General features: G+C 36.8%; 1 protein-coding gene across 1 annotated transcript in view; it reads right to left on the bottom strand.

The window, feature by feature from the left end:
* Positions 1 to 246: 246 nt before the first annotated feature.
* OSBPL8 (oxysterol binding protein-like 8) overlaps positions 247 to 10435 on the bottom strand; it is a 34586-nt gene continuing 24397 nt past the window's right edge. Inside the window, exons 11-21 of the mRNA XM_010141947.1 lie at positions 9699 to 9797; positions 9168 to 9264; positions 8732 to 8830; positions 7214 to 7311; positions 5876 to 5965; positions 5196 to 5332; positions 4688 to 4873; positions 2136 to 2223; positions 1643 to 1745; positions 925 to 1030; positions 247 to 674 (exon numbers count right to left, since the gene is read on the bottom strand). Of these exons, the coding sequence (XP_010140249.1) occupies positions 539 to 674; positions 925 to 1030; positions 1643 to 1745; positions 2136 to 2223; positions 4688 to 4873; positions 5196 to 5332; positions 5876 to 5965; positions 7214 to 7311; positions 8732 to 8830; positions 9168 to 9264; positions 9699 to 9797 (1239 nt within the window). The 3' untranslated portion in view covers positions 247 to 538. The remainder of the gene's footprint in view (positions 675 to 924; positions 1031 to 1642; positions 1746 to 2135; positions 2224 to 4687; positions 4874 to 5195; positions 5333 to 5875; positions 5966 to 7213; positions 7312 to 8731; positions 8831 to 9167; positions 9265 to 9698; positions 9798 to 10435) is intronic.

Below are 10435 nucleotides of genomic sequence, written 5' to 3'. Positions count from 1 at the left end.
GCAGAATTCCCGGTTCCTAACACTCATGACCTTTGTATAATAATTGTTTGACCTTAAACAGAAGTTTACTTCCAAACACCCAATGCCATTTACAAAAACTGTTTGCTACTTCAAAAGTTCCTTTGTTACAAAAATGGTAAGTTCAAATGTAACAAAGTATGCTCGTTTATCATTCTATCATACCAGGAATAACTTCCTACCCACAGGATCTAACCTCTGAATTTTTAAGTTCATCTATTCCGTGGTGAAGATTCATCAGTAATACATCATGACGTAATACAAAACACAAGGCTGATGTCAGATGTCTGCGAGACAGAGGCACACACCAGGAGCGAGAGTGTACTGGCACTTACATAATTCTTTCTTCAACTGGGTAGACGAGAGTATGATTCTGAACCGTGGACGCTGAGGTGAAGTTCTGTAAGTAGCTGCTACAGGGCTCTTTCAGATAATAGTGCATCATTTAAAGTCCAGCTTAAAATATGGTCCCCAGTAACAGTTTGATCATTCCAGTTCAGAAAGGCCCTTTTCACACTTCCTATTTGAACAAGAAATTAATGATGAGCTGTAGGAGAACCACAAGTAAAATGAAGACATAGTGCTTGAACTGCAAGAAGTGGTAGTCCACAGGTGGTGAATTAGAAGCGACTCTATTTCGTAGAGCCATAATGTCCCTGTAAGACAGAAAATATCATCTTGTAAATTACAATCTGGACAATTTGGCGTTTTCTAGTATGTTAGGGCTTCCTACAGAAGACAGTTCTTGAGGAAAATTACAAAACATCTATGAGCAATCATTGTTTAGAAAGAAGGATAAAGACATCAAGGGTCTAAAGCAGAAATACATACCAGCCTCCAAGGAAAAAAAAAGCGCTAGAAAATTAGTATTTTCCAACCATTTTAAAGCATTTTATTTTGTACTACCTCTTAATGTCTTCTTGTGTTTCCTTTATAGATTCAATGGCACTCTGCAGTTCACCAAGGTCCGCCCCTTTTTTCCTTATTCTTGTGTTATGCTTCAGAAGTTGTGCTAGAAAGATACAAAAGCCAGATGCAATTCACAGAAGTGACTGCTAAGTCAAAAAAGGATCAAAGTACTAATGATCCAGTACTAACGAACCAGTTGTAAATAAGAGGAGGAACTCTCCTAACTAAGCTTCTATTGAAAACTCAAGCTTTATTTCAGAGTCACCTATAGCAAAGGAGGGCAGCAAGTTAAGCACTTGAAGTATCTTAAAACACTCACTGTATTGTTTAATTTCTGCAAGCATTATCAACAACAAAAATCTGCCTTTTGGCAACACACTGATGTATAAATGAAAACAGTTCATCCTGTTTTAAGAAAGAAAAGAGTTTACAAAAACGATTTTCTTCCCCCCAGAAACTAAATACGTGCAGCACTTCAGCCTAACTACACTACACACTGATGTTTAAAAGGACAGGGCAGTTGGCAATTGACACCACGAGCCATTCTGCTCCTTCTGTTTTTCCAGAATGTGCTTCATATTGGATAGAATTGTGATTCAGAGCATGTATCACTTCATAATACAAACATCGAGATAAGAAGAGTTGGTGTGACCACAGAACTGTTTCACTGTCAAACAGATTTATTATTTCTGTATGTGAATGTATCTTTTCCTACCTTCACTCCCAGAGGAATCCTGGTTATCAGGTTCTGGGGATGAGAAACCACACTCCCCTTTCTTCTGACTGGCTGGCTTTCTTTTGATTTTTGGAACACTAACCTACAATTGATAACTTACAAATTATTTTCAGAGAACCAGAACATTAGCAAAGCAGCACATTCTAATAGTAACAGTTAAAAGCACGATATCTAAACAGAATTCCAAGTTAAAATTTTTGATGTATAAGCAGTCTGAAGTTTGTGCATCTTCCCCTTTGGGGAAAATACATGTTAAACTGTTGAGTTCAAGTTTGCATATTTTGTATTCCTATCCAATCAAGTCATCTCTAGCACTTAGAATGTTTCACAAAAGTAAAAGACTATGGACTAGGTAAACTACATTTTTGTAGGATAACAATATATTTTCATCACTCCCAATACTTTGATGACCTTCATACACAATATATACAAGTTCTTGGATCTTCCTGCACGTGCTTACAGAACTGCTTACCATTGGTGTCCGATGTCGAACTTTTGTTTGGATGGTGCCATCTTTTTCAAATTGGATCATATCATTCAGAGGGTCCCATGGTCTGGTACTACACAGAGTGAATATAATTAATACCACAGCAATTTAAATAAGAAATATTTTCCAGCTCAGAAACTATTTGGTATGAACTCTCTCTCCTTATATAGAAATTGAACAAGGAGTAAGTGATCTGATCTTCCACCTTTAGCCTAGTCCTAACCTGGCAGGCCAAGAGAACCAAAAAATAAACCTCACATTGAGGTCAAACCATCAGCCAGCTGTTGAGAGTATGAGCTACTGTATAAACCAAGAACATCATTATGAATTTATTTGACCAGTAATACGTGTTTGTCAAACATGGAAATCAGGGGATTTTAAAAACTATTATTTTTTAATTTGTTAAAATCATTATTACTTTGGACTGCTTTTGTGGTTTGTGGTTTTGTTTTCTTTTTCCTTTTAAAAGGTGCCTAGGAAGGAAAGGTTAAGAATCAGTTACCTCAAACCTGCTTTCATCTCAAAGTAGCTAATGGTAATGAAGGCTGGTTTCAAGAGGCACTAATAAACTGCACACTGTTTTCATGTTCTGATTTTTTAAAAATTATTTTCCAAGTACAGGTTGATATAGAATTAAAAAAAAAAAAGGGCAAGAGACACATAGCTCACTGGAGAACAAGCAGCCAAAGGCAAAGACCAACATCCTCACCGATTACAGCCTTTTCAGAATAGAAACTGCAAGTCAGCTGCATTAAAATCGTTCTGATGTACAGCTTTAGTGAGAGTAGATTAAGCATGGCTTTACTTTCATCTCCTCCCTTATGCGTTTTGAAATGTTTGTAGCTGTTTCAGATGTTGTGAACACAGGCCTGCACTTACATCTTAGCTTAACTTAACTTGAATTAAATGTCATCTAAGGTAACTGGGTAAGAACTAGGCGTTGCTCTCCCCAAGGTCTTTTATGCCTAAATCCGTAATCCAGGTATCTTAAATGCCACAGCTCACTCAACACATCTTTCACAGTAAGCATAAAAGACTCCTCCTATATGGACCAGGTGGTAAGCCAGCATTGTATGCATAAAAGGAGACAGACATTTCTTCCAGGGCCTGCTGACAGTGCAGACTGCTTTCTAGCACATAGTAAAAATTTCTGTGGCACATTCTTGAACCACAAAGCCTCAAGGAGACAAGAAGTAACGTAGATTAATGAGACATAGTGTCCTCTGCAGCTCTGAGACCTAACGATTTAAAGTGCAGTACTTTTCCTGATGGTTTTACCTCTGTTCAACAGTATGGGCAGTCAATTCAGCTAGACTACTCACAACTCTTCCAAGAAAGAAGCATCAATGGCACCAGAAGATTCAAACCAAGAGAGGGTGTTTCACAGAGTTTTTAGTCTAGTTGGGGAATTCCCTGATGCAGGATGTTCTGGGTGGTGAAAGTCTGCACAGACTTAAGAGGAATCCAAGGAAATACATGGAAAAAAAAAAAAAAAATCTATGGAGAGCTACTAAATACACAATCTCTGCTTCGTTCCAGGAGACCTCCAAGTTGCAAATTTCTTGGAGACATGAAGAGTACTCAGGATTCTTGTACTCTTCCCTGTACATACAGTAGGCTACTGCCCCAATATTGCCATTCTTGTACAGAAAGAGGAAGTGTTCCCAAGTTTAGCCACAGGAACATACTTCCAGGATCAATGGCTTCAGAACTACTCAACTCAGAGTACCGCATCTTCAGATACTTTACTTTTACAATCCTTGCAATAAAGAAGCATGCTGGGCATTGTAAAAGAATGGTGAGAATGTGAGTGTTCTATGAACTAGCGAGTTCACAGCTCCAAGCTGACTCTTGCAAGAGTTGGTGAGAACAAAGAATCCATTCCAGCAGCTGAAGAGGCAGCTGCATCTTCATCTTCTGATCCAGATCACCACACGGAGCTTCACAGACACCCACGTACATGGGGCATATTTGACCGCAGCTGAGCTACCTGGTCCCAGCATTAACCACTGCCGTAAACCTGTTACTCTGAGATATTCTAATACATAACAAATTACATAGCTCAGTTCAATTAAGTACAGGCTTTTCTGATTTCCAGTTGGTATACCCACATGTACCATATTTTCCAGTCTGGGAAAATCTGTGTGGCTGCTCTGGTCAGTGTGGGGGAGAGAAAAAAAAAAAAGAGCACAAGGCATCCTAAAGTGCTATGCCCAAGATAGTCTACAACATGGCATGAATTTATTGAGCAACATAACCACGAAGACAAAATAAAAAAAGTCCATTGCAATGGTTCCATGAAACATGGTTTTCTGTATTAGCAATCACTGCCTTTTCAACACTATAAGGGCCAACCAAGCTCAGCTAAAAAATTATGCATTTTAATTAAAACACATAAGAATATCGCATTGCGTATTTCACGAGTTTGAACTCAGCTATATATCTGAGTTCTTTTGCTCCTGAAACTATAGGAAGAGGCTCAGCAACACTACCAAACATTTAAGAAGCAGTTTTGTTACAAGCACTTCAGGACTCACTCGGCATATTTGTAGTGCCATTCTCCTGTGACTGAATCCTGATCAAACAGCTTGCATGTCCACTCTTCACCCTTAAGTTTCCTCTCTTTGGCACTTTTTCTCTGAGCTTCTTCCAGAACGTATTTCTCTTGAGTAGCTTCTGTTTGGTCTTTATTGTTTATTGCTCTTGTCACATGTTGCCAAAGCCTGACAAATGAGCAATATAGTTACAATCTGGTTGACAGAAATAATTACAAACATTTCATTAATTACCAACTCAGAAATGCACCAACCTCTGAACAGAACGTTACCGTGTTGTAATATATTTTATCTACATTTCCATCAAGACTTTCCATGATTGTAAGGTTTGTAAATAATGATCTTGTATTTAATGGTGTTGCTTTCCTGTTTTACAGGCCAGTGTCAGCAAACATGGGAAGGAAAGAAACTGTAATCCGTTCATAATTTGGGGAAGATGAAGAGTTTTATTTCATCAAAATAATTCTACACAGTTCTAAAAGGAACTTACTTCTCTGACTCGAAGTCATCTTGCTCTTCAAACTTCACTGTGTATCTAGGTAATCTACGCTGCCTGATATCAGATGTAGGGTTCCAGAATGTCTCTGAAACATCTGTCTTCTTGTCACTAATAGTGACTTCACTGTCCTGTAACATATATAATTCCGTTACCTTAATTGTAATAATCTCAAAGACTGTCAAAATAACATAAAAGGGAGGAATAAGCAATTTTTTTCATAACAAATTTTTCTTAATAATTAGATAAGCTAACTTTAAAATTAAATTTCTGCACTCTGTGCTAGTTCTAACTTGGAACAGAGATTCAATGAAGCCATTATCATGGCCAAAAAATAGCTGTGCCAATGTGATCTCACCGAAACAAATTTAAACATTTCATGCCGGGGCCATAAAATTCTTCATAGTACTAACACATACACTAAAACCATTTCAAAAGCTGAAATGTATTTTCTTCATGAACTACTGAAAAGTAGGCAACTTTTCCACCTTTTAACAGATGCAAATAAGACTATGTTGATTCTATTCTTTATTGAGAACTGTCTAACTATAATGATACTATCTATGAAAGTGGTACTTAAACTCTTTTTTTGAACTTGAGTCTTTTTTGTAACTAAGCACTATGTTCACCTGTCTCAACTATCAGCCACAATTTATAATACTATCACTACTTACCCAGTGACCCTCCAAAATAGCCAAAACTTCTTTGCCAAGCTTAATTTTCCCTGATATTTGGTTAACACTGTCGTTGTTACCCAAAAAAGGCTGCAAAACAGAAAGAAAAGCTTTCATGTTTATATTAATAGCAAATTATTTTTGCATTTATATACTATTAAGGAAAAAACATGAATTTATGAAATGTGATGTAAACAGCCCTGATGCCTTTTAATATTATAAGGTCTGCCTATTTAATTCTCAAAACAAGTCTAAAACTACATTAAATTGTTCTCTCATGCTGTAGTTATGTAAAACGTGTGCTGAACAAAAGCATTGTCTAAGAAATGTGGAAAGAAAATGGAAAATGCAGAAAGCAGTGACACAACGATATCTTGGACGACACAGTAATTTGCTACACTAATTTCATGGTTCTGTCAAGGGCCATTTGTTACTAGACATTAACACATGGAGCAGCAGCAGCAAAGATGATTGGTCTTTTTGATACTCTGCACATGTATCCTGTGGGCTGAGGCAAAATATCAATTAACACAGCCTTCTCTCTTTTATACCCCCCCTATAATTTCAACTGAATACAGTTTCCCTCCCCACGTGCACACTTCTTAACAACTATTTGGTCAGCTTTAAGTCAGTTTCTGCCTCAGAGAAGGCAAATGTATTTTTCAGAAGTGCAAGCCATCTGTAAGTAGTTTAGAAACTTTTGTTTAGCTTTTCCGAGTAGGGAGGTGCTCCTCCAGCATGCACAACTGTCAAAAATCGTCCATGTAAACTGTTGCTTAGCACTGGGCATTATGCTGATATAGCCCAAAGCCTTTGCATCATCTTTATTCGAGGTGCCCATGAGCAACTTAAATTTTCTCAGAATAGGAGAAACTGAGTATAAGTTCTCCTCCAAGGGCTCTCCAGGATTTTAAAAAGTCCCTGAACATTTTTAGAGAATTAAAAATCACCAGGGTATATTAACAATAACACACAAAATACCCGAACTGCTGATCAGATCACTCAACAGTTGCTCTGTTCTTACACTACCCTAGACTGTTACCACTGCTGGACGTAAGAAAGACTCTTGCTTTTTCCTCCACAGAGCTGGCCTTAAGATTTTACACAAGCAGAAATATGTTTGCATCTGTTATCGCCAGAGATGAAGACAAAACTGCAAGAATCAGTCAAAACCTTTGGACCCAGAAGAATATAGTAGGAAAATAAATGATGATGTAATTCCTTCTTTTAAAAAACACATAAATCACTATTTGCTAGATACACATAGCTGGATATGTAGCAGTTAAAAATGAAAATTCCTCAGTTTCCTCCTTCTGCCTACTCACAGCATTTACTAACCTTGAGTTTGAATTCAATTGTTGCACTGTAGCCAGTTTTCTCACAGGTGATATTGACTGTTCCCCCAAGCTCTAAGGTCATTGTGCCATAAAGAATTCCTGGAAAAGAAAAAGGAACAGATACAATTAATGTTTATAATTTAACAAGACAAAACCCCTAAGTTATTTGAGCACAATTACTAGAGTAAACATGTCTGTGCCAGAGGAAAAATCGTCCCTTCGGATGACCTTTCCTAATGATAAGTATATTCATTCTGCCAAGAAAGATACCCTAAACCAAAACAGAAAGATCTAAGCGAATTACAGACAAGCAGGGAAAACAGATGCTATTAAGACATGCTGTTGGCAGCATATGCTGCTGGGTCTAGCAAGGACGGTAATTAGTCTTGTTGGAGATGACTGAAGGAGGGAAGCTTTTGAGGTTAAGACAGGGAAATTATGACAAAGAGAGCAAAGAAAAACTTCACTTGAACAGAAGCACAGTCAGAGCACAGGTGAAGACAACACTGATCACCTCTCAAGATTTTTGGAAGTACAAGGCTGACAATGCTGAGTACACTTTCTTTCCCATGATTACTCTTTTCCCCTGCAATGCAGCGTTTGAAATACTGAATGTATTTTACAGATATTTACTGTTTACATATGTACTGTGCACATGCAAATGTTTTTTTCACCATGCACAGTCTCCTCTCCTGCATATTCTTCTACCTTTCTCCCTCTCAATCAGCTTTATTGGTCACACTAGTTCTTCTTCTTCCTGCTTGACTTGAGTGTATGTATATATCTTATGTGCTTTTTAACTCTTAAGCATTGTCACCAAAGCCATAAAAAAAAAAAATCCAACAGAATATTAAAAACATCCATGACAATGGAAAGAGAAGAGCCTACCAAACTAGTGTCCAATTATCCAAATCTGCTCATTGATTTTCATACATCTCAAATGAAGAAAATATTATAGTTGCTGACTACAAGGCTCCTGAAAGAAAATTCTGGCAGAGAACATACAGGTTGATAAACCTGAATTAAGTAACAGTTTAAAAATCAGCAGTTCTGCAAGGTATTTTGTACTACTACTGACCTTCCAGAAAGCTTTACAAACTACTGACTGGATTCCTGTAGTGAAACTAAAGACAAATGATCATGATTTACACTCAAATCACACAGTGAAGTGTAGATGCTACATCACCCTTTGTTTACAAGAAGAAAACATTAGAAAAAGCTCATAGCAATAAATTACTGCCATGTAATAACAGATAGCTATATATCTGTGCTCTTACTATTTATGAAAAAAATCTTTTTCTGTGCCAAAAAATAGATAATTGCTTAAACAACAGATGTAATTTTATCCTGATAAAATATGTGGAAGCCTAGAGCCACCAATGTTGCCCGTGTTCAGAACACTCTTCTCAGGTGGCAAGCTCAAATCCACCACAGTATACTATTTAGGATAATGGACTTGTTCTCAAAACTTTGCCACGTAGAGAACGAGAAAAAAAAAACAAAAACTCAAACACACTACCTTTACAATGAGCATATGGCATTGTCATGACATAATCTTCTCCCCTGTTCAGGAATGTTAGCCGTCCTTCTCCATCTAGTATGGCAGATAATGAATTCCCTGAAATTCAAAGACAGAAAATCACATTTCTCACCCTGCAAGACAAAAGTAAACATTTTCTTTTAACTGAGCAGTAAAATTAAGAATGTCAGTATATTTAGCACCGCAATCTACCCTGTCCAGTGAAGCCACTATAGTATGTAGCATCTCCAATTAAAAAATAAAATATTCCAAAACCAGAAATTAAAATCCTGAAGACCAATAGTAAAAACTTTGTAAGGGAAGGAGAATACAGTGATCAACCCCCTGTGATTCTTCTAAAAGCCTTCTTTCATCCACAAAACAAAGCTCTTTACACCCCTCAGTAAAGGTACAACCAAAAAACCCCATTATTTACCATAGAATTTTGATTTGGCCAGAATACTACCACTAAGGCAAAAACCATCCTTGCGGTTGCTAACATAGAAGGCAGATATTGGAGGATGATGTGATACCTGTTGAAAAAAAATGCACATATTTGAAAAAAAAAAAAAAGAGAGAGAAAAAGAACATGCAATATAGTATAAAACTTGAGCTAGTAATGACAGAATGAAGAATTCAAGCTGCACGTAATAGAATACAGTCGATATATGTTAAATGTGACTATAATCTTTAAAGATCAAGCAAATGTACTGAATTTCAAGAATTAAGAAAATTAGCACCTCACTTTTACTGAAGTAAGAGGAAACAAGTGCTAGAAACACCTTTCTCTGTTTCTCTGGGAAGACATACTTAAGAGACATCTGTAAAAAAAATATGCTCACCAGGAGAGCTTTTAGGATACTATTCATACATTTAAATACATTTTCAGAAACTACCACATCGTTTAGCTAGCATAAAAATGCAACACATTTTTCTTAAAAATATTCTTTGCAGTTATTGCAGCTACCTGTTCTGCAATGTAAAAAGTCTTGCTATTTGTCCTTGGATGAACCCACATGCAGCGGAAAGTCTCACCAAGTATAGGATTGTACGGCTTTTTTAGTCCCTAAACAGAAATAGAATAGAGAGTAACCATACAATGCAGGTACAGAACTCACAAAACACTACTTTAGTCCGTCAATGCAGACAAGACACACAGAGAAAAAAATATAATAATTATATATATACTAAAGTACATTGTACTTGATTTAATTATTTGAACATTATGCTCAGTTACTCTGCACTTCATTCTAAAGAAATTGGCATAGATTTAGTAAATCTGCTAAACTGTTCCAGGCTCCACATAAGGACAAACAGAATATAACGGGTTTTTTGTAGGAGAATTATTACAGACCTTTTGTCCGAAGTTAGGTATTAAGTACTTTCTTCTTTCGATACTGTTCCCCACCAACATGACTATAAACAGTATTTAGTGTAAAGCTAAATGAAGTAGTGGAAATACTAATCCTCCAACTGCAGCATGTTATCACGAAGATTGTAAACATAGAACTGGCCCAACTTTATCACAAAACTTTTACTTCAAGGGAAAAAAAACCCTATTGAATATACCCTATTTTAAGCATGGCTAGAGACCAAAAAGGTCCATGATGTATTTGGTGTAAATAACGAAAACTTAACTTGCTTTCAAAAATTGCCTAAGAATATAATTTACAAAGGAAAACCTACTCCAGCACATCTGTAAGC

The sequence above is a fragment of the Buceros rhinoceros genome, unplaced genomic scaffold (genome assembly GCF_000710305.1).
Source record: "Buceros rhinoceros silvestris isolate BGI_N320 unplaced genomic scaffold, ASM71030v1 scaffold15318, whole genome shotgun sequence".
NCBI classification, from domain to species: domain Eukaryota; kingdom Metazoa; phylum Chordata; class Aves; order Bucerotiformes; family Bucerotidae; genus Buceros; species Buceros rhinoceros.
This window is presented reverse-complemented; position numbering and strand designations above follow the sequence as displayed.